The sequence below is a fragment of the Chiloscyllium punctatum genome, chromosome 4 (genome assembly GCF_047496795.1).
Source record: "Chiloscyllium punctatum isolate Juve2018m chromosome 4, sChiPun1.3, whole genome shotgun sequence".
Taxonomy (NCBI): domain Eukaryota; kingdom Metazoa; phylum Chordata; class Chondrichthyes; order Orectolobiformes; family Hemiscylliidae; genus Chiloscyllium; species Chiloscyllium punctatum.
The window spans coordinates 55,153,305-55,176,120 of NC_092742.1; the positions used below are offsets into that span (position 1 = coordinate 55,153,305).

Sequence of the window (22,816 nt, forward strand, 5' to 3'; positions counted from 1 at the left end):
AGCCATTTGGATACAGAACTGGCTCAAAGGTAGAAGACAGAGGGTGGTTGTTCAGACTGGAGGCCTATGACCAGTGGAGTGCCACAAGGATCAGTGCTGGGCCCTCTACTTTTTGTCATTTACATAAATGATTTGGATGCGAGCATAAGAGGTACAGTTAGTAAGTTTGCAGATGACACCAAAATTGGAGGTATAGTGGACAGTGAAGAGGGTTACCTCAGATTACAACAGGATCTGGACCAGATGGGCCAATGGGCTGAGAAGTGACAGATGGAGTTTAATTCAGATAAATGCGAGGTGCTGCATTTTGGGAAAGCAAATCTTAGCAGGACTTATACGCTTAATGATAAGGTCCTAGGGAGTGTTGCTGAACAGTGACCTTGGATTGCAGATTCATAGTTCCTTGAAAGTGGAGTCGCAGGTAGGTAGGACAGTGGAGGTGGTGTTTGGTATGCTTTCCTTTATTTTTCAGAGTATTGAGTACAGGAGTTGGGAGGTCATGTTGCAGCTGTACAGGACATTGTTTACCACACTGTTGGAATATTGCGTGCAATTCTGGTCTCCTTCCTATCGGAAAGATATTGTGAAACTTGAAAGGGTTCAGAAAAGATTTACAAGGATGTTGCTGGGATTGGAGGATCTGAGCTACAGGGAGAGGCTGAACAGGCTGGGGCTATTTTCCCAGGAGCGTTGGAGGCTGTGGGGTGACCTTATGGAGGTTTACAAAATGATGAGGGGCATGGATAGGATAAATAGACAAAGTCTTTTCCCTGGGGTTAGGGGAGTCCAGAACTAGAGGGCATAGGTTTGGGGTGAGAGGGGAAAGATATAAAAGAGACCTATGAGGTAACTTTCATGCAGAGGGTGATGCGTATATGGGATGAGCTGCCAGAGGATGTGGTGGAGGCTGGTACAATTGCAACATTTAAGAGGCATTTGGATGGGTATATGAATAGGAAGGGTTTGGAGGGATATGGGCTGGGTGCTGGCAGGTGGGACGAGATTGGGTTGGGATATCTGGTCGGTATGGGCGGGTTGGACTGAAGGGTCTGTTTCCATGCTGTACATCTCTATGACTCTAAATAACACTCTAATAAAACTGTGCATTACTGACAACAAAAAAAGTAAATAAGTAAGTAAATACACATTCAAAATAAAAGTGTATCAGGTCATAACCAAACCCGTATTTATGCGGGATTCTTCCTCCCAGGGCCCCCGAACCAACAAACATCATCCTCATGGCTGAAAGACCCTAAACAGTACAACTGATACATCTGCATTGGTGTAAGTCAAAAAGGACCGCCATGTTGTATAAAATAATTGTTTTTTTTTGGTGCACCTCATTTGTAAAGAAGTCCAAAAGAATTTTTCCATAACTACCCTATGCCAATTTAAAAGTGCTGGAGGAATTTCCGATACCCAAATAACTAAAATGTTTCTCCTCTCTCAAAAGGAAAGGATCGTAAATAGTTTCTTCTGGTGTGCATCTAGAGCTTCTATTAATTTGAGAGGTACTGGATGGCTGGTTCATTGGTGAAAGGTTTCTGACTTGGCCAATTCAAAGTCACAACTTGGAACATTGACTGAAGGAAAGAAGAGCTAATTTCTCAGGTTTAAAATGGCTCACTGTAGAATCTTGAGATTTTTTGGCTGCTTAAGACCTCTTTTGTTTCTCTCCTTATCTGAACTAGCTTCTCTGCCTTACTCACAGGTCATGCTGTTCAGCTGACATACAATCTCCTTGTTGGCAGGTAGAGAATCTTTTGTCCTCTGTTTAAGGGTTCGGGACCAAATCCCAACCACTTCCTTTCTAATCTACCCCTTGGCTACAGCTTGTCTGCATGTTCCTGGAGCGCATATCTACACATGTAGGGTTCATAATAGGTATCAAATTAGTTACTCTGAAAACATGCAGCCAGCTTTGTAAATCTCTTGTTCAGAACAACTCTGGATAGAAATGGGAAAGAACTTGTTAAAAGTGTGAGAAAATGGTGTTACAATAGCTTTTTGAATTTATTAAAAACTATCCAAAAAGCTCAGTTTTGATGTGACATGCATCGTTTGGGGTTAGATGTCTGTACAGTACTTGTGGTACATTGTCAATATGTAGCTAAGTCTTGAATTAAACCAACAACTTTTACAGTGCATTGTTGGTTTAAAATTTGCTTTAACTCATGTTCAAAATTCAGCTGCAAAAGTTTGACAATTTTCTTTGTGCTTACACACAACTGCGTGAGCACTGACCACCACCTACACGCTTAAAGCAGCATAGCACCAGCTGGGCAGTCATCACAATCCTTTTTTGACCTTTCATTGTGCTTCGTGTAACATAAGTTTTAGAAATTTTGAAATGCATGATAGCTGAAGTTAGCTTTCTCCAGGTTAGAACCTCATAGGTTTCTAGTCTATTTACTATCATAATTCCTGCCATGGAGGGATTGTCTGGAGATAATTACATAGAATGAGGATAAATTTGCTGAGTTTTTAAGAAGAATGTTATCTTAAAGAGACACAATTTATTTTTGAAGGGCTTGCCAAAGTAGATGTTCAAAGTGTGTGTATTTGTTCGCTTCCTCAGTACTGTTGTTGTGATTTCTAATAACGATAAAGTCATGGCTCTGTAAAGATGTCAAAGCTATTGATTTTAAGATTTATTGTGTATTTTATATGAAGCTACATTATTTTTAATGTTTTAAAAAAAACACTTCAGAAGCTTGTCACAACTAGGGCCAGCTTGATTGGCACTCCACCTACACCCTTCAACATTAACTCCCTGCATCACTACTTCCAGTGTAACAGAATATACCATCTACCAAGATCTAATGCAGCAACTCGGCACGGCTTATTTTGACAGTACCTTTTCAATTCTTGACCTCTGCCATTGAGAAGGACCAGAGCAGCAGATATTTGGCAAAACCATTTCTCACGGGTTCCCCTCCAAGCCACACGCCATCTTTATTTGTAACTGATATCACTGTTCGTTGTCACCAGGGCAAAATCTTCGATCTCCTTCTGCAAACAGCACAGTCTTTCAAGGGATTGTTATTGAAGGTGTTCTGGAGCACTTGATCAATATAATTGGGCTGAGTTGACAGGTTTTGTGAAGGAAAATCCTGCTCAGCTAATTGCTTGGAGTTCATTTCAAATAACAAACTATGGGTGTAGCGTATTTAGACATCAGAAGACATTTTGTTGAAGTGCTGCATCAAAGGTTATTCAAGTAGTATAGAATACCACAGAATTCCTACAGTGTGTAAACTGGCTCTTGGCCTAACAAGTCCACACCCTCTCGGAAGGGCAATCCACCCAGACCAGTTCTCCTACCCTATTACTCTACATTCATGTCTAACTAATGTGCCTCACTACACATCCTGAACACCAATGGGCAGTTAGCATTGCCAATCCACCTAACGTGCATATCTTTGGATTGTGGGAGGAAACTGGAGCACTCTGAGGAAAGCCATGCAGACATGGGGATGAGAATATGTTTTGGGTATAAGCAGGCAGAAAAGAGTTGCGTTCTGAGTTTTGTGAAACAAGAGTTTCAGCTGAGCATGACTTGGATCAGGTAAGAACTAGCAGTTAACAATGGGTCATGGGTTAACAAGGTGGAAAAGCATTCATTTATATCGTGCCATTTAACAATGTTGTAAGCATTTGGTATGTAAGGTCAGTTTAACAAGGTGAAAAGTATTCATTATGTGAAGCCAGTTAAGGTTAAAACATTAATTGTGTAACAGCAGATGACTTAATCTCTCCTATTGACAATTGCTGATTGTAATGGTCACCCAATAAATATGTATGTTCCCTTATCTGGATACTCCTCTCTGTAAAATGACTATATAATTCAATAATAAACTGACGTTCAAGAGAGAAGTCTGAGAACTCATGTCCCTGTGCATATGGGTGATCGTTCTTGCATTCACGCCTCTCTCTCGCAGGCCCGGAATAAAGATGATAGATGTAAAAGTATATTGTCTTTGAGAGTGTTGCTTTGACTTTGTGTGTGGGGGGTAGGGGGAACGGGACGATAGGGAGAATGTGTCAACTCCACACAGACAGTCGTTAGAGGCTGGAATTGAACCCAGGTCCCTGGTGCTGTGAGGCAGCAGTGCAAATCGCTAAGCCACTGTGCCAACCCTGTGGAAAGTAAAATGTTTGCATATATTGACTTCCTAGCTAAAAGGAAGCTACTCATAAGTGAACTGTTTTCTAGTTAGCGCCATGTAGCAAGTGATGTGCCACAGGGATACAGGCTGGGTGCCTCAATTTGTTATAGTTCATATAAATGACTTGTGTGAAGGTATGGTTGCTGAGACAAAGGTAGAGAAGTAAGTTGTGAATGATGTGAACTTGAAGATGGATTGGTCTGCTTGTACACTGGAAGGGTTCTATGAAGAGGACAAAAGGAGACTGCAAAAGGATATGGGTTTGTCAGTGAGTGGGCAAATGTGTCGAAATGGGGTGTCATGTAGAAGACTACTTGTCTGCTTTGACAGGAAGACTAAGCGTGTCTAAAAGACAAAAGGTGGTAGAGTTCTGAAGTGCAGAGGTATTTGTATATCCTCATGCTTGAAATATATATTGCTGCAGGAAATAGTTAAAACTGAATTGAATACTATTTTTAAATAAAACCAAAATACTGCAGATGCTGGAGATGTAAAATAAAAAGCTAGTGCTTGTAGCATCTCTGAAGAGGTGGTGTGTTGAGTCCCATGATTCTGCTTTGGAACAATGAATACTGTTTGTTAGGGGAATTCTGTACTGAATTACAGACATTATGCATTAGTTACAGTACTCAGATTTGGTCTCCATATTTATGTATCAAGAATTGATCGCTAATGATGAATATAAATTTAATGGGAGCAGTTCAGAGAAGATTTACTGGACTATTACTTTAGATGGAGTGTGATTTCTTGGGAGCCAAGGTTGGATAGACTAGCCTGTGTCTGGTGTTGAGAAGAATAAGGAAATTTGGTTGAGTTAAATTCTGCGGTGGGGGGGGAGAAAGAGGAGAGAGAGAGAGAGAGAGAGAGGAGGTATTAACAGGGTCGATGTGGTAAAGAGATTTCGTACTGGTGGCAAATCTAAAACTGGAAGGCACAGTTTTAAAAATAGGAGTGCCCACTTAAGCCATGTTAGGAGAATTATTTTTGTCATGTTCTGGGAATACTCTTCCTGGAAAAACTGTGGGATTGTGTTCAAATAATGACTGAAATCAGTGAGTGGCAACAAATAGCTTCTGTACAGTTTTTACAGTAATGTCTGTGAACATTTCTTGCATATTAAAATGCTTTCACTATCCTGTTACATATCTGCTGTGCACAAAAACAAAGGTTTGGGTGACTTCTGCCCTGGGAAAATGGAAGATGCTTTAAGCATTTGCTGAGTGATAGCTGCTACTCCCTGATAGGATTAAGTGTCTCTCTCGCCTTCCAAGAGTCATAGAGATGGAATCAGGCCCTCGGTCCATGCTGACCAGATCATATCCCAACCCAATCTAGTCCCACCTGCCAGCACCCGGCCCATATCCCTCCAAACCCTTCCTATTCATATACCCATCCAAATGCCTCTTACATGTTTCAATTGTACCAGCCTCCACCACATCCTCTGGCAGCTCATTCCATACACGTACCACCCTCTGTGTGAAAAAGTTGCTCCTTGGGTCTCTTTTATATCTTTCCCCTCTCACACTAAACCTATGCCCTCTAGTTCTGGACCCTGATCCCAGGGAAAAGACTTTGTCTACTTATCCTATCCATGCCCCTCATAATTTTGTAAACCTCTATAACTTGTATAACTAAGAAGTGTTTGTCCTTTTTGTCTTTCTAAGTTAGTAAGTGTTAGTCAAAATACTAGGTATGCTGTAAGTAAGTTAGCAATTACATCTGTACTTAAAACAACAAAGAATATTAAACTGATTACCAGTGGTTAGCACTGCTGCCTCACAGTGCCAGAGACCCGGGTTCAATTCCCGACTCAGGCGACTGTGTGGAGTTTGCACATTCTCCCTGTGTCTGCGTGGGTTTCCTCCGGGTGCTCCGGTTTCCTCCCGCAGTCCAAAGATGCGCAGGTCAGGTGAATTGGCCATGCTAAATTGCCCGTAGTGTTAGGTAAAGGGGTAAATGCAGGGAATGGGTGGGTTGCGCGTCGGTGTGGACTTGTTGGGCTGAAGGGCCTGTTTCCACACTGTAAATTAATCTAATCTAACCTCAGATGGGTTCTGAGATTGTTTACTATTTGTTCTGAGTTTCATTCATTTATACAATTTCACAGATGTGCTGCCTTGATTTGTCAGTTTTCTTTTAAATGGGGTAGTGGCTGTTGGTTAGGGAAACTGTGTCTATTCAGATCTTGAAAGGTGGTTTGTAAGGGCTGATTTAATATTATAATCTTTGGAGACCTGATGGCGGAGATGGTTTTGTTGTGAATAAATGACTGCATTGACACTTATACAGAGGTAGCTTTTGATATAAATATGACCTGTTGGACTATAACCTGGTGTGTTATTCTTTACCTCTTGATGTCAATAGGCTTATTCACTGCTTGTAGCAAGGGCTGATAAGGATTGAAAAGTGTGAAAAAGTAGTAATGGGTTGAAGGGGGTGTTTTTAGTTTGGTTTGTCTTCTAATAGCAAAATATACTATGGAACTGGGATTTTATGGTTGAATGTAACAAGTTATGAATAAGAAATGGTAATGCAGTGTTAAATTTAGGGCACTTTGTATTTGGATTAGTAAAAGAGTTATGAATGGGTACATAAAAGTGCTTGTGAGTAGGTGAGGGAAAAGACCTACAATACAATATTTCCCAGTGGCTTTGAATTTAAGGCAAAGATAGATAGCTACTACATAAGTGAAGAGTTGAAAGAATGTTGGGGATAGATGGGAGTAGGAATTTCAAGTAGCAGTCTTCTCCATGATCTTGTTAAATGGTGGAGCAGGCTCAAGGGGCCTAATGGGGGCTACTGCTGGTCTTGGCTTGTACGTTTGTAAGGAGGGGGGCAAGCAGCCTTTAAAGGCAGTTTGAAATGAACAATGGACTTGCTTGCTAGGCAAGCATTTATTTAAGTTGAAGAATCAGAAGGACAAACTGAAACTCTATTTTGTTACAATGTGTAGAGGAACTTCCAAAACTCTGGGGCATTCTGAGTGGTATTGCTGCAGTTTGACTGGTTAGTGGCATGTGCTTGGTGGGATAATGAAAATCTTCACACTTCATTTTAATAAACTTAATTTTTCTGCTTACCCAAAAGATAAGATCTTCAGTTTTTGAACTGTTGAGTAACGTATGTGACTAATAAACCTATTTACTTGACTTTCACATGCTGTTTTTAAAATCCTGCAATTGTACTTATGTAAGATTATTTGTTCTTGATAAATCTAAAAGTAATAGGCTCCATCCTGTGTCCTTAAGAGCAAACTGTAAATCCTGATGTCAGTTGTGATTTTTATTTTTTAATTGTTTTTATTTTCCTTTCCCCTCTTTTAGATACTGCAGTAGTCTTAGCCAGAAACCATGGAATTTTATGATTCTCAGTATCTCCTCATCATCATCCCAGCAGTAGTAATTGCTATAATATTTTTGTTCTTCTGGCTATTTATGAAGGAAACATCATATGATGAAATACTTGCTAAACAAAAAAGAGATATAAAACTTGTTCCTGCAAAAGTTGATAAAAAGAAAAATGAAAAGAAAAAGAAGAAGAAAGAGAATCCAAATGGGAATTTGCATGAATCTGATTCAGAAAGCGCAATGCGAGACATAGAATTGATGGATGCATTGACACAAGATAATGAACCACCTGTTCATGTTGTGTCACCTGTAGTTGAAGTTTCAGCTGGATTAAAAGAGAGGAAGAAAAAAGACAAAAAAACATCGCGACTTGTGCTGGAAGAACCTTTGGGCAGAGACTCTGATGGATTAAAACCTGCAGCAAAGAAAAATGACCCCTTCCCAGTTACTAAACAACCTACTCCTCCAGAAATGTTAAGTTCTAAAAGAAAGACTGGGCACAAGAAGCACCGGAATGGCGCAGGTAAGATCTAGTCCCTGTGTGTTATTGGTCTTTATATTTTCACAAGTTAAATCTGTAGCTTTGAATTGATGCATATTTAACATGACCTGGCAAAGTGTAAGTTATATTCTGAGTTTGCAAACTGTTCCAGTCACTGACGTAGCTGACTTTTTGAGAGTAAAAGTTGCAACATTATTTTACCTGCTCATGTTCAATTTATGCATTAAAATAACCCTTATCCTTAAGTAATGACTTCGAGTGACTAAAATAGAGCCGTGCATTGACTTTGATATATACCTGTCTGAACATACACATTTTAGTTTTTATTTCTTCTGGGGTATTGGGCCAGAAGTTGTAAAACTTTGAATAATAAATCAAGTTTTGTGATCAGCAGCAAAAGGCAGGTACTTGCTGATGCTGAAGAAAACTGGTAATAAGAATCGACCGCTGTCTGTCCTGTCTGGCTTCTGTATCTTCGTATTTGCTTCATTCTGGCACCTCCTATCGGGGATCTTTTTTAAATCTATTGTTATGGACCAGGCCAGACCCCTCAAAACATTTCAAGAAGGTAGCCCACACCCTAACGTTTTTTTTTCTAGTTGTTTTAAACCAGAATGAAGTGGGTATTCCAGGAGTGTTGCAGCTGGCCCAACTATTCTAGTTTTAAAAAAAGCTACAAAAGAAAATCCTGAATTTAGAATAACACAACTATTTCAAAACTCAATCAACTCTATCACAACTTTATGATGCTGTCCAAAGTACGCATAACATTCCCATTAATGCTCCCTTGGCAAAAAAGGTAAAATTAAACCGATATCAGAGAGAGAGGGAGGATCAGCATGGAATTGTTTCTTTGATCAGCAGCCTCCAAAAAACACTGACTGTGTGTTTGCTAAATCCAAACCAAATAAGGAAAGCTGACCTAGGAGCACTGGCCACTCTCCTTTTTCATTGCAATAGGGTTTTTAAAAACTTGAAAGCCTTTTGCCTGAATTTGTTTGCTTGAATCAAATTGGCCCTAAAACCTATCTAACTCGACACACTGGAACTTCTGTGTTTACAGCCCCTCATTTAAAAAAAAAGACACAATAACCTTGTCAATGGAACAGCATCGTCACACTACGCACAGGGAAATAATTGAACAGGCTGATCAACAAATTATTCATTAGGTGTGTAGGTATGGATTTGTACCCAGTAGTTTATAGGCTAAATGAGTGACAAATGGGTTGTCAAGCTTTACTTTAAGGTTGCTGAAGAACTGAGGAATTAATGCTTCATTTGTACAGAGTCTTGTTCAAACTCCATATGTGGTACTGGAATCAGTTTTAGATTCTGAACTATAGAACTTTGGTATTGGAAACAGCATTGCATTGTTTCACCAGATTGATAGCAGGACTTGCTTAATGTGTTACATAAAGGATCGTTTACATAAACTTAATTTGTTTTCCCTTGCATTTAAAATACAAGATATGATTGTGACCTTCAAAACTTATTTTAGGTTTTGAAGAAATTCCTTCCTCAGTAAGGATACACTTGCAAATAGCCGAGCTTTAAAATTTTTATGAAATCAGGAATTATTTTGTTTTTCCCCACAAGTTTGTGGAAGTCTGTTTTGTTGCCCAAGAAACTGAGCTTATTAACTAAATTAGATGGGCTTCTTTAGGTAAGAAGAAATTTTGAAGTTGAAGTACAGGTTTGATCAGCTGTGATCTGATTAAAATGTTTTGCTCTGTGGACCATAAATTAAGTTGAGCTCCTTATGCTGATGTCTTGGCTGACCCAGTCCACTTGACTGTATACTGAACAAGTTTAAAAAAAACTTTGGCCTTTTCCAGAAAGCATGGTCAGTGGTACCAGTCGCCAGTATGATTCTTGTACCTGTCTAAAAACATAAATGCCACTTATGCCAGAGTGCAATGATGAATTTCGTTTCTCAGCTTCTTGGGCCATAGCACCATAAGTTGTGGAACAGAATTAGGATATTCAGACCATTTGAGTCTGCCCTTTAAATGAAACCATGACTGATTTAATCCTTGATTATAATTTCCTGCCTTCTTTCCATAACTCTTGATTTAAAAATCTGTCTCAGCCTTTAATATACTTAATGGCCCATACCTGCTGTGTATTTCCAGCATCTGCTGTGGTGTTTTAGAAATGCATTGTTTATCTCCTCCAAGATATATATTCATTTGCAATTTTCTGGCTGATTTATCAGTCAGGTTGGTTTTAATGGTGATTATAAAAGGGAGAATTCAGGAAATGAATAGCACAAACATGTCTGAGAAAGGTTATTTCACATCTGTCTTGATTCTAATCCAAAACAGCATACAATACCCTCCATTACACCATGGAATTGTTATTTCACCATTTCTTTGTCTACTAATTTATCTGAAAAGCAGTTCCAGATTATTGACTTTAATCCATAGAAACAGGCATAACTTGATTTTCTATTGTTGCTTTATAATGCATGAAAATGCTTCCTCCGTATGTGTGAATCAATTTTCTCAAACGAAAGGAACAGCTTCAAGGAAAGGATGTAACATTTTCTGTCATATGACACACATTCCTATTATTGTGCCCCTTGATCTTTGTCTGACTTTTTTGATTTGGTGGACTACCCAAAGTAATGGTTCTGATGCAAAAATGTATAACAACAATCTGCAATTTGGGGGGGAACAAAAAGTTGCAATTTGCCAGTACCCAGGATTTTGTAGTAAAAATGGGATTTCCCAGGCATCCGTATTAATGATTACTGGTGGTTTTTAACTTCTTTTTAATTGTCTGAGCAGTTTGATAGTTCCCAAATTTATCCAGACAAATCGGAAATTGCTGCACATTTTGCAGAGTCGAAAGGGCAGGGATCTTCTTTGCGGAGACAGGACAGTAAGTTTTTTTTTAGAACTGGGCTGCTTTAAGATTTCATCGTATATATCCATAGGCATATGACATTTGTTATTGGAAATTGGTAGCAAAAGCATTTCGAGGTTTGAGCAAAATCACTATTTCTTCATTTTCACTCTGTCAAGATCCGGGACAGTTGGTTAACCAAACCATGGATGTATCTGTACCATCTCAACTGCTGCAGTTCAAGGAGGTGGCTCATGACCACTTTTTTTTTGTTTTTGAATAACTAAAGATGGGCAACAAATGCTTGCCTCAACAGTCCCCATATCCCATGATAGAGTAAAAGGCAATTTTAAAAATGCTTCCTGTGTTCACAGGGAATGAGGAGGTAAACGTTGTAGTGAAGTTGGGGTGCTTTTCATTACAGGTCCATTATAATTTATCAAACAAGTGATGTCAGGAACCAACTTATCTCTACAGATTTCCAGTAAATGACCTAAGCACTTGCAGTTGAGAGAGACCAAAACGTTTCTATGCCCTTGCCCATTCCAAATGCTCAGTGATGAAAGTAATATTATGCTTATAACTATTTCCATGAAACATAACCTTCCTCGGTTAATCACAGTTTCAATAATCAATCATATTATCCTGGCAATGGGGCTAATCGTGAAACTCTTTGCTCCAGACATTGGGCACATGAGAAACATGGGATACTGTTGCATGAAATGTTAGTTGTAGTGCTAACGCTTTGTCTGTTCTGGATATGTTGATTTCCATCAAGCTTGTTGCAAAAACCTTTTTCAGCATTTTTTTCAGATGAAACACTATCCTGGCAGTTTTTTCCTGATATGTTGCTTGTTAGACTTGCCACACTTCATTAGAAATTATACTATCTTGGCTCTGCAAAAGTGGTGCAAGTACAGTGTTGGATGAGGTGTGTTCTTGGCCTGTGTTGACTCTGCCTACTAATGTGTCCTAACTTCAAATAAAATCATACATTTGATGTGCTTTACAAGCAGAGGATCACTATCCAGAGTGAACAGTAGGTAGTGTAACATTTCAACTGCTGTATGTATGTATGTATTTATTTATGTACATATTTTTGTTTACTTAAGAGTTGCTAGCTTAGCAAGTTGACTTTTTAAAAAAAGATTTTTGCTTTATTTTTAGCTGCTACTGTGTCTGAGCAGTTTGATAGCTCCCAGATTTATCCAGACAGATTGGAAATTGCTGCACATTTTGCAGAGTCGAAAGGGCAGGGATCTTCTTTGCGGAGACAGGACAGTAAGTTTTTTTTAGAACTGGGCTGCTTTAAGATTTCATCGTATATATCCATAGGCATGTGACATTTGCAGTATCAGTTTTAACCTGATTTATTAATGAAAAATATGTTATTTTCCTTTTAGTCGTCTGCAACACAATATTCATTTGCCAGTTGAGTCAGTTAAAATCATTAATTTTAAATGAAGATAAGTATCTGTTGCTGGAGGTCTGCTCTTTAAAATGAGTCTGATTCTTGCTTTGAGTATATCTAATTTATTATTAAAATTGACTTTATCTGACTTCAATATTTTAAAAAAAGTATTGAAGAATAATTCAATTAAGGCTTCTGTACTACTATTTCCCCCTTAAAGAATCCTCAAAACCACAGTGGGCCTTTCTTTTGAGCCTTGGGTAGAAAATAACCAAAACCTATAATTTTGCCCCTTAATCCAAGAGGGTGGGGAGAAAAGTTGTCGTTACTGAGGAATCTTGACTTAATGCAATTATCTTTCCCATTGATTGATGGCCATCCGGTCCACAGACGACTACATTTTGAAAATGATATGATTAAATATAACTCACTATTGAATTCATCTTCAAAGAATGCAGCTTGGTAATCATGACAAAAATAAGCTATTAAATCAAGTCTATATTTGAAACTTTATCTGGAAGACTTTGACTTGGAACTATTTATATCTATAGATGGTATTAATTGGGTGAATTCAAAGTTGACTTGGCCATACCTTCTCCTCTGCACTTTAGATTCCCTACAATGTGGAAATAGGCCCTTCGGCCAACAAGACCACACCGACCCTCAGAGTAACCCACCCAGACCCATTCCCTCTGACTAGTGCACCTAACACTATGGGCAATTTAACATGGCCAATTCACCTGACCTGCACGTCTTTGGATTGTGGGAGGAAACCAGAGCACCCGGAGGAAACCCACGCAGACAGTAGGAGAATGTGCAAACTCCATCCAGAGTCGCCTGAGGCTGGAATCTAACCTGGGACCCTGGTGCTGAGGCAGCAGTGCTAATCACTGAGCCACTGCCACCCCACCTGCAAGTAATAATTTTTGTTACAAGGTGATCTTTTTATGCGCAAGTTAATGATGGATGAGGAAGGTCTCTCTGCTTTTTCTCGATACAAAAAGGGATTTTGGCACTTGGCACTTGTGTAACCCCCCACCCTCCAAAAGTAAACACCTGTATGGCAACCCATAATTTCTCTTAAATAATTCCTTGTTTTTTGTCTGGAATTCTCCTAAAATGCTCATTGTACTTTTTTCACATGAAGAATTATTTTTTTCTTAAGTGTTCAATTCAACCTCAACTAGTTAAATGTGTCCCCTTGTCCCATTCAACATTTATATTCTGTATCAGTGTTTCTTATTGCTGTGAATTCTTACATTTTGAATACTTTTCTGACCCCACCAATATTAACTGAAAAGCCAAGGCTGTCCAGTCTTAAATTTAGACTCAATACTCTGGTGCAACCAAGAGCTCTTCTTTGCTCCCCTTAAACACTGGAATTTCTTGCATATCTCTGCCACAATAATTAGACATGAGCACTAACAGTTTTGAAAATTTGGTCTCCAACAACTTATATTTTGTTTTTATGATTACATGTTCTCTTTGGATGTGTCAATACAGCAATGTAGAACATTTCAATTTACTGAAAACCTTGACAGATTTTAATTTGTGGCTTTTTCCATGTCGTGTAAACATTATTTTAGTAGCTTTGTTTTTTTTTCTTTATCCTACGTGCAGTGTTTTACACTTAATTACATTTAAGTTTTAATCACCTATTATTTCCTTCAAAATGAATTTAGACAAATTTTAATAGGTTGAGGTCTGTAATAAGGTGACAAGCCACTTGGTTGACTTGTTTGTTACTGTAGCCTTTTGAGAACTTGTAGAGCTGACCTCTTGTTGGCGTCTTGTTTGAGAGGTGATTTCCTATTTATGAATGCTCGCAAAAAAGCCATTGGGTTAGAAAATACAGTTCCGCATGTTAGTCCTCAGCTTTCATTTGTGATTACTATGCCTCTCTTGAAAGGTTGTATTCAAACACCAGTCAAGGGCTGGTGGTGTGGAACCAGGTTGTATTCTAGTTGCTGTTCCAGGCTAACTTTTGACATTGTTTGCCGGACAAGGTGCGACGGTCAAGATCCTAGAGATAACTGGTGACTCTCCACAAATCCCAGAATGTCAGATCGGCCATCTGAGCATTCTGAACCTTACTCTTGATTACCTTCAAAAGTTGAGACTTATTGAGGACAAATCCTTTTATTGTTTAGAGCTGTAAAGTGTAACTTTGCATAGAGGAATTTTTTTTCCCTTTTTTACCTGCTGTGTTTTGGGTTACTTCATCAATAAGTCTTTATGCTGTCTGACCTGCTGTGCTTTTTCCAGCACCATATTCTATCCATAATCGATCTCCAGCATCTGCAGTGCTCCCTATCTCCTAAACATTTTATGTTGCTAAATTTTACAAGCTGTCTTTTTATCAAGTTCTGTGTGCTAGTGTGTTTAGTTTGTATTTTTAAAAAAATGTCTTTATAAAAGAAACTTGATTTGGACTTTTTGTTGAGTCTATTACAATGGAAGTATTAAGACTTGAAAAACAAGTGATTTTATGTTGTGACCTATGGAGTAACCTAGCAGTATTGTGCAACTGTTTCAGATATGGTTTTAATGTGATGTCATCAAACTAATGTTACAATCTACAAGTGTTCTCTAGTTGAACAGTGTATTAAACTTGTTTGTGATCATTTAGTTCTAATGATATCAGGTTTCCTTTGCATACATTTTACCTTTCCCCATTCCTCTCATTCCTAACAGCAAGTTATGAAACAAAATGCATGAAATTGGTTTCAAGTAAGAATCTGATGTCTCTGACTTCAGGTTTTGTACATAATTAACTTTCTGATCGTGAACAGTTCTTTTGTATGATTAGTGGTGCTGGAAGAGCACAGCAGTTCGCTGCTTGTTGGATGCTGCCTGAAATCAGTTCTTTTGTGTCATTCTTGTCCTACCTCACATTTCAAACATTGCTTTTGCAGATGAACCTGCTCAAGATGTTCACAGTGCTCTTGTCAAAGAACATGCTGAATCAGTTCAAACGGTTACCAAAAAGCAAGAACCAGTGCTTGCATCAATGGAAACCAAACTACATGAAAGTGGACTCTCAAAAAGAAAAACTGCACCTAAAAAGCCAAGGGTAGAACCAGGTCAGTGTTCCTGTATTGAGTATCTCTTCATGTAAAAATCTGATACTTTTTAAAAGCATCCATCAATTGAAGAATTATGTTTCTGTAGTTTCAGCTTCAGTGGAGAATCTCCCATTGAAGTCCACAGTCTACACAACTTTGGATAATGCTGAGGGTGGTGCTCATGCTGAAAAGAGGGATACTGTGGTTGATGACAAGAACCAAGTAATCAGTAGTGGTGTGCCGAAACCCATTGCCAAAAAACAGAGGAACGAATATGATACAGGTAATCTGTTGATGCTTACCTGTTGACCAACTATGATTTCAGTCCTTCAGTCCTTCAGTACAGAATGTGGAATATTTTTGGTTACAGCCATACATACCTTTTTACATTTTAAAAAGTGGCACAGCATGTTTGCAATAATTACATTTTAGACTATTTAAATATTAGACCATGTTGGCCTGAAGGGAGCACTACTTTTCTCTGTGCACAAATTGCAGATCAGCAGCCTACATATTTACAATCATCTGAACGTAACAAAAGATTGAATTAGTTTTTTTAAACTTCCATTGCATTACTATATTTGTTTGATTTAATATTTTTAAATGAGAAATGACATGCTAGATAACTCTATTCTTGCTCACTTTTTATAGTAATCATCTGACATGACTCTGGCTGTATTTTGAAATTCTCTGTCCTACTTGGTGCAAATTTAAAAAAAAATTACTTGTGGGATGTGGATATTGGCTGGTCAGCATTTTATTCCCTAGGTACTCTTGAGCAGGTATAATGCTGCCATCTTTAACTGCTGCAGGTTGATCCACAATGCCCTTACAGAGGGAATTTTGAGGTTTTTGTCCAGCAACAGTGAAGAAATAATAACATATTTCCTAAATTAGGATTGTGAATGGCTTGGAAGGGAACTTGCAGGTGATGGTGTTCCCATTTATCAGCTGCCCTTTCTTTCTAGGTAAAAGTGATCATGGGCTTGCATGTGCTGTCTTAAAGATTTTTGGCAAATTTCTGCAGTACACACTGCTATAGAATGGTGGAGGGAGTGGATGCTTGTGGATGTAGTGTCAGTTAAGTGGGTTGCTTTGTCTTGAGTAGTGTCAAGCTTGTGTATTGTTGGAGCTGCACCCATCCATGTAAGTGGAGAGTATTCCATGACAGTCCTGATTTGTGTCTTGTACGTGGGCTTCAGGGAGTCAGGAAGTGAGTTATTTGCTGCAGTATTCCTTTTTTTTTTTTTGGAGCACTGTTTATGTGGTGATCTAGTTGAGTATCGGATCAAGGATGTTGAAACTGGGGTCTCGATGATGGTAACACCATTTAAATCCAGAGACAGTGGTTCTTGTTTCTCATTTGTTTGATGTGAATGCTATTTTGCACTTGTCAGACCAAACCTGGACATCATCCAGATCTTGTTGCATTTGAGCATTGACTGCTTCAAAATCTGAGTCATCGTGAATGGTGCTGAACATTGGACAACCATCGGCAAATGTCCTGACTTCTGGCCTTAAATAGAACATAGAAAACTACAGCGCAGTAAAGGCCCTTTGGCCCTCGATGTTGCGCCGATCCAAGCCCACCTAACCTACACATCTTCCATATGCCTATCCAATGCCTGTTTAAATGCCCATAAAGAGGGAGAATCCACCACTGCTACTGGCAGGGCATTCCATGAACTTGCGACTCACTGAGTAAAGAATCTGCCCCGAACATCTGACCTATACCTACCACCCCTTAATTTAAAGTAATAGCTGACTCCATACTTGGAAAAAGGTTCTCATGGTCAACCCTATCTAAACCCCTAATCATCTTGTAACACTTCTGTCAAGTCACCCCTAAATCTTCTTTTCTCCAATGAAAACAGCCCCAAGTGCCTCAGCCTTTCCTCATACAATCTTTCTCCCATACCATGCAACATCCTGGTAAACCTCCTCTGCACCCATTCCAGTGCCTCCACATCCTTCCTATAGTATGGCAACCAAAACTGCACACAATACTCTAGATGCGGCTGCACCAGAGTCTTATACAACTGCAACATGATCTCAGGATTCTGGAACTCAATTCCTCTACCAATAAAAGCCAGTACGCCATATGCTGCCTTCACAGCACTATTTACCTGGGTGGCAACTTTCAGAGATCTGTATACATGGACACCACGATCCCTCTGCTCATCCACACTACCAAGTATCCGACCATTAACCCAATACCCCATCTTCTTGTTACTCATACCAAAGTGAATCACCTCACACTTACCCACATTGAACTCCATTTGCCACCTTTCTGCCCAGCTCTGCAGCTTATCTATATCCCGCTGTAACCTGCCACATCCTTCCTCGCTGTCAACAACTCCACCGACTTTCGTATCATCCGCAAACTTGCTCACCCAACCTTCTTGCCCCTCCTCCAGGTCATTTATTAAAAATGACAAACAGCAATGGTCCCAAAACAGATCCTTGCGGAACACCGCTAATAACTGCACTCCAAGATGAACCTTTACCATCAACTACTACCCTCTGTCATCTTCCAGCCAGCCAATTCCTAATCCAAACCTCCAACTCCCCCTTTATGATGGAAGGACGTTGTGAAAGCAGCTGAAGATGGTTGGGCCTAGGACATGACCCTGTGGAATTCCTCGATCTTTGACTGACTGACCTCAAACAACTGCAACTGTCTTATTGGCATCATGAACAGCACATCAGCATGCAGTTTGCTGCCTGATACTCATTTGGTTCTAATTTTGTCAGGGATCCTTAATGTTACACTTGGTTGAAATGTGCCTTGATATCACTCTATTCTCACTCAGGAATTAAGTTCTTTTGTCCATTTTTTGAACCAAGGTTGTAATGAGCTGAGTGGCCTTAGCAGAACCCAAACTGGGTGTTGCTGAGCAGATGTGCCTTGCTACCACTGTTGGTTACACCTTTCATCACTTTGCTAATGATGGAAAGTAGACTGGGCTGGTAATTGGCCACCTTGGATTTGTCCTGTTTTTATGTACAATTTTTGACATCGTTGAGTAGATACCAGTGTTGTAACTGTATGAGAACAGCTTGGTTGTGGAAGTGCCAAGTTCTGGAGCATAAGTCTTTAGTACCTTTTACTGGAATCTTGTGATAACTTTTTGACACTGTCCATTTGTCTCCACCAATTTCTTGATTTTGTTATGTGGAGTGAATCAAATGGCTGAAGGCTAATATCTGTGACGCTGGGGGCTACTAGTAGAGGTCATGATGGATCATCTATTTGGCACTTCTGGCTGAAGATTGCTTTAAAAGCTTCAGCCTTATCTTCGAATTGATGTGTTTGGCTCTTCCATCATGGAGGATGGTGTTACTTGTGAATTGAGTTCAGTGAGTGTCCAGCGAGGAGTTCTGTTATCTGCCACATTTCACGAATAGATGTGGCAAGACTGCAGAGTTCTGATCGGATCAATTGATTGTGGGATTTAGCTCCATCTAACACCGGGAAAGTGAAAGCGACAGGGAGTATGGTGTTAAATGGAAAGATAAGCAGCAGGATAGCATGTGTCCAGGTGGATTTAAAATTGAGGCAGACTGGGAATGCAGAAAAAAGCAAGGATAACTGAGGACATCATATAACTTCCAATATCTCTAATAAGAAAGTTAGCATTAAGGCACTTTACCTGAATGCTCGTAGCATTCATAACAAAGCCGCTGAACTAATGGCACAGATCATAGTGAATGATTATGATGTGGTAGGCATTACAGACTTTGTTACAGGGGGGTCAGGACTGGCAGTTAAACCTCCAAGGATTTTCAACTTATCGAAAAGACAGGGAGGTCGGCAGAGGGGGTGGGGTTGCCTTGTTAGTTAAGAACAAAATTTAAATCTATGGCACTGAATGACATAGCGTCAGATGATGTGTCTGTGTGGGTGGAATTGAGGAACCACAAAGGCAAAAAAACCATAATTGGAGTTGTGTACAGACCTCCTAACAGTGGTCAGGACCAGGGACGCAACATGTACCGGGAAATAGAGAAGGCATGTCAGAAAGGCAAGGTCACAGTGATCATGGGAGACTTCAATATGCAGGTGGACTGGGTAAATAATGTTGCCAGTGGATCCAAAGAAAGGGAATTCATGGAGTGCTTTCAGGATGGCTTTTTGGAACAGCTTGTCATGGAGTCCACAAGGGAGCAGGCTATTCTGGACCTAGTGCTCTGCAATGAACCAGACTTTATAAAAGATCTTAAAGTAAGGGAACCCTTAGGAAGCAGCGATCGTAATATGGTAGAGTTCAGTCTGCAGTTTGAAAGAGAGAAGGCAAAATCGGATGTAATGGTGTTACAGTTAAATAAAGGTAATTATGAGGGCATGAGAGCGGAACTGACAAAAATGGACTGGATGCAGAGGCTAGCGGGGAAGACAGTACAGCAAAAATGGCAGGAGTTTGTGGGTATAATTTGAGGACACTACAGAGGTTCATCCCCAAGAAAAGAAAGATGATCCAGGGAGGGATTAGACAGCCATGGCTGACAAAGGAAGTCAGGAAATGTAACAAAGAAAGAGAGATCCTATAAAGTGGCCAAGAGCAGTGGGAAATCGGAAGATTGGGAAGGCTACAAAAACAAACCGAGGATAACAAAGAAAGAAATAAGGAAGGAGAGGATCAAATATGAAGGTAGGCTAGCCAGTAATATTAGAAACGATAGTAAAAGTTTCTTTTAAAACATAAGAAACAAACGACAGGCAAAAGTAGACATTGGGCCACTTCAAACTGATGCTGGAAGGCTAGTGATGGGAGATAAGGAAATAGCAGGAGAACTTAACAAGTACTTTGCGTCAGTCTTCACAGTGGAAGACATAGGTAATACCCAACAATTAAAGGGAGTCAGGGGGCTGAGTTGAGTATGGTTGCCCTTCAAAAGAGAGAGTGCTAAAAAGTCTTAAAATTGACAAATCTCCTGGCCCCGATGGGATACATCCTAGAGTTCTGATGGAGGTGGCTGAGGAGATAGCGGAGGCATTGGTTGAGATCTTTCAAAAGTCACTGGAGTCAAGGAAAGTCCCGGATAATTGGAAGACCATTGTTGTAAGCCCCTTGTTCAAGAAAGGATCAATACAAAAGATGGAAAATTATATGCCAATTAGCCTAACCTCGGTTGTTAAAATTCTAGAATCCATCATTAAGGATGAGGTTTCTAAATTCTTAGAGCAGAGTCTGATTAGAACAAGTCAATGTGGATTTAGTAAGGGGAGGTCGTGCCTGACAAACCTGTTGGTATTCTTTTGAAGAGGTGACAAGTAGGTTAGACCAGGGAAACCCAGTGGATGTGGTCGGTCTAGACTTCCAAAAGGCCTTTGATAAGGTGCCACACGGGAGGCTGCCGAGCAAGGTGAGGGCCCATGGTGTTCGAGGTGAGCTGCTGGGGTGGATTGAGGATTGGCTGTCTGACAGAAGGCAGAGAGTTGGGATAAAAGGTTCTTTTTCGGAATGGCAGCCGGTGACGAGCGGTGTCCCACAGGGTTCAGTGTTGGGGCCACAGCTGTTCGCATTATATATTAATGATCTGGATGAAGGGATTGGGGGCATTCTAGCAAAGTTTGCAGATGATACAAAGATAGGTGGACGGGCAAGTACTACTGAGGAAGTGGGGAGGCTGCAGAAGGATCTAGACAGTTTGGGAGAGTGGTCCAGGAAATGGCTGATGGAATTCAACGTGAATAAATGCGAGGTCTTGCACTTTGGCAAAAAGAATAAAAGCACAGACTACTTTCTAAACGGTGAGAAAATTCATAAAGCCAAAGTACAAAGGGATCTGGGAGTGCTTGTCGAGGATTCTCTAAAGGTCAACATGCAGTTTGAATCAGTGATTAAGAAAGCGAATGCGATGTTGTCACTTATCTCAAGAGAGTTGGAATATAAAAGCACTGTTGTGCTACTGAGACTTTATAAAGCTCTGGTTAGGCCCCATTTGGAGTACTGTGTCCAGTTTTGGTCCCCACGCCTCAGGAAGGACATACTGGCACTGGAACGTGTCCAGCGGAGATTCACACGGATGATCCCTGGAATGGTTGGTCTAACATATGAGGAACGGCTGAGGATCCTGGGATGTATTTATTGGAGTTTAGAAGATTAAGGGGAGACTTAATAGAGAAGTACAAGATAATACATGGCTTGGAAAGGGTGGACGCTAGGAAATTGTTTTTGTTAGGTGAGGAGACTAGGACCCGTGGACACAGCCTTAGAATTAGAAGGGGTCAATTCAGAACAGAAATGCAGAGACATTTCTTCAGCCAGAGTGGTGGGCCTGTGGAATTCATTGTTGCAGAGTGCAGTGGAGTCCAGGATGTTAAATGTCTTCAAGGCAGAGATTGATAGATTCTTGTTGTCTCGAGGAATTAAGGGCTATAGGGAGAATGCGGGTAAGTGGAGTTGAAATGCCCATCAGCCATGATTGAATGGCGGAGTGGACTTGATGGGCCGAATGGCCTTACTTCCACTCCTATGTCTTATGGTCTTGCTGCTTGGCATGCAAGTAGTCCTGTTTGGTAGCTTCAAGTTGACATCTTGTTTTCAGATATGTCTCTTGGCATACCCTCCTGTGTTTTCCATTGAACCATAGTTGGTCCCCTGGCTTGATGGTAGTGGTCATATGGGAGCCATGAGGTTGCAGATTGTGTGAAAGTATAATTCTGTTGTTTGTTGATGGCCCACATCGCCTCAGATATGCAGTCTTCAGTTGTTGGATCTGTTCAAAGCCTGTCCCGATTAGCACAATTGTAGTGCTACACTTCATGAACTGTGTTCTCAATGTGAAGGCTGGACTTTGTCTTGACAAGGACTATGTGGTGGTCAATCATATCAATACTGTCGCAGGCAGACTCATTTTGCAACTGACAACAGATTGATGAGGATGAGGTAAAATATGTTTTGCCCTCTTATTGGTTCCCTCGTCACCTGCTGCAGACCAACTCAGTCAGTAGGGCTGTTGCCCAGCCACTCTATTGTTGGATGTTGAAAACCCCCACCCAGCGTCGGTTTTGCATCCTTGCCACCGTCCGTGCTCTCTGTGTCGTTCAACATGGAGTACTGATTGATCAACCAAGGAGGATGATATGTGGTAGTCAACAGAAAGTTTAACATGTAGCCATGAGACTGACTGCAGATCCCATTAAATGTTAAGAACTCGCCAGGGTGCCGAGTCTGACCTGGGACAATGGGACAGGACATATTCAAGGATGCTGATAGTGGTGTCGGGGGCATTGCTTTTGAGGTATGATTTAGATGAACGTCTATATCAGGTTGCTGCTTGACTAGTTTGAGACAGCTCTCCCCATTTTGGCACACAACTCCAGTGTGAGGGTGGTGGCAGTGGTGTAGGCAGTTGTTGGTCTGGGGTGGGCAGTTAGTGGGTGGCAAGGCCAGTCAGACTGTGTGTAAAACCCCTGTGCTGAGCTACTGCCACGTAATGTTTATAGTTTTTAACAAGGTCTTACACTA

The 22,816-nt window shown here is 40.3% G+C and overlaps 1 protein-coding gene across 5 annotated transcripts in view; it reads left to right on the forward strand.

Annotated features, from left to right (window-relative positions):
- The window catches only part of ktn1 (kinectin 1), a 146,836-nt gene that overhangs the window by 25,263 nt on the left and 98,757 nt on the right, over nt 1-22,816 (forward strand). For 4 of the 5 annotated variants that reach the window (XM_072568781.1, XM_072568784.1, XM_072568782.1 and 1 more), the window contains 4 exons: nt 7,493-8,039; nt 12,033-12,146; nt 15,192-15,359; nt 15,448-15,624. In XM_072568781.1, the coding sequence (XP_072424882.1) occupies nt 7,520-8,039; nt 12,033-12,146; nt 15,192-15,359; nt 15,448-15,624 (979 nt within the window). In that variant the 5' untranslated portion in view covers nt 7,493-7,519. The remainder of the gene's footprint in view (nt 1-7,492; nt 8,040-12,032; nt 12,147-15,191; nt 15,360-15,447; nt 15,625-22,816) is intronic. The other variant, XM_072568785.1, reaches the window with a different exon arrangement.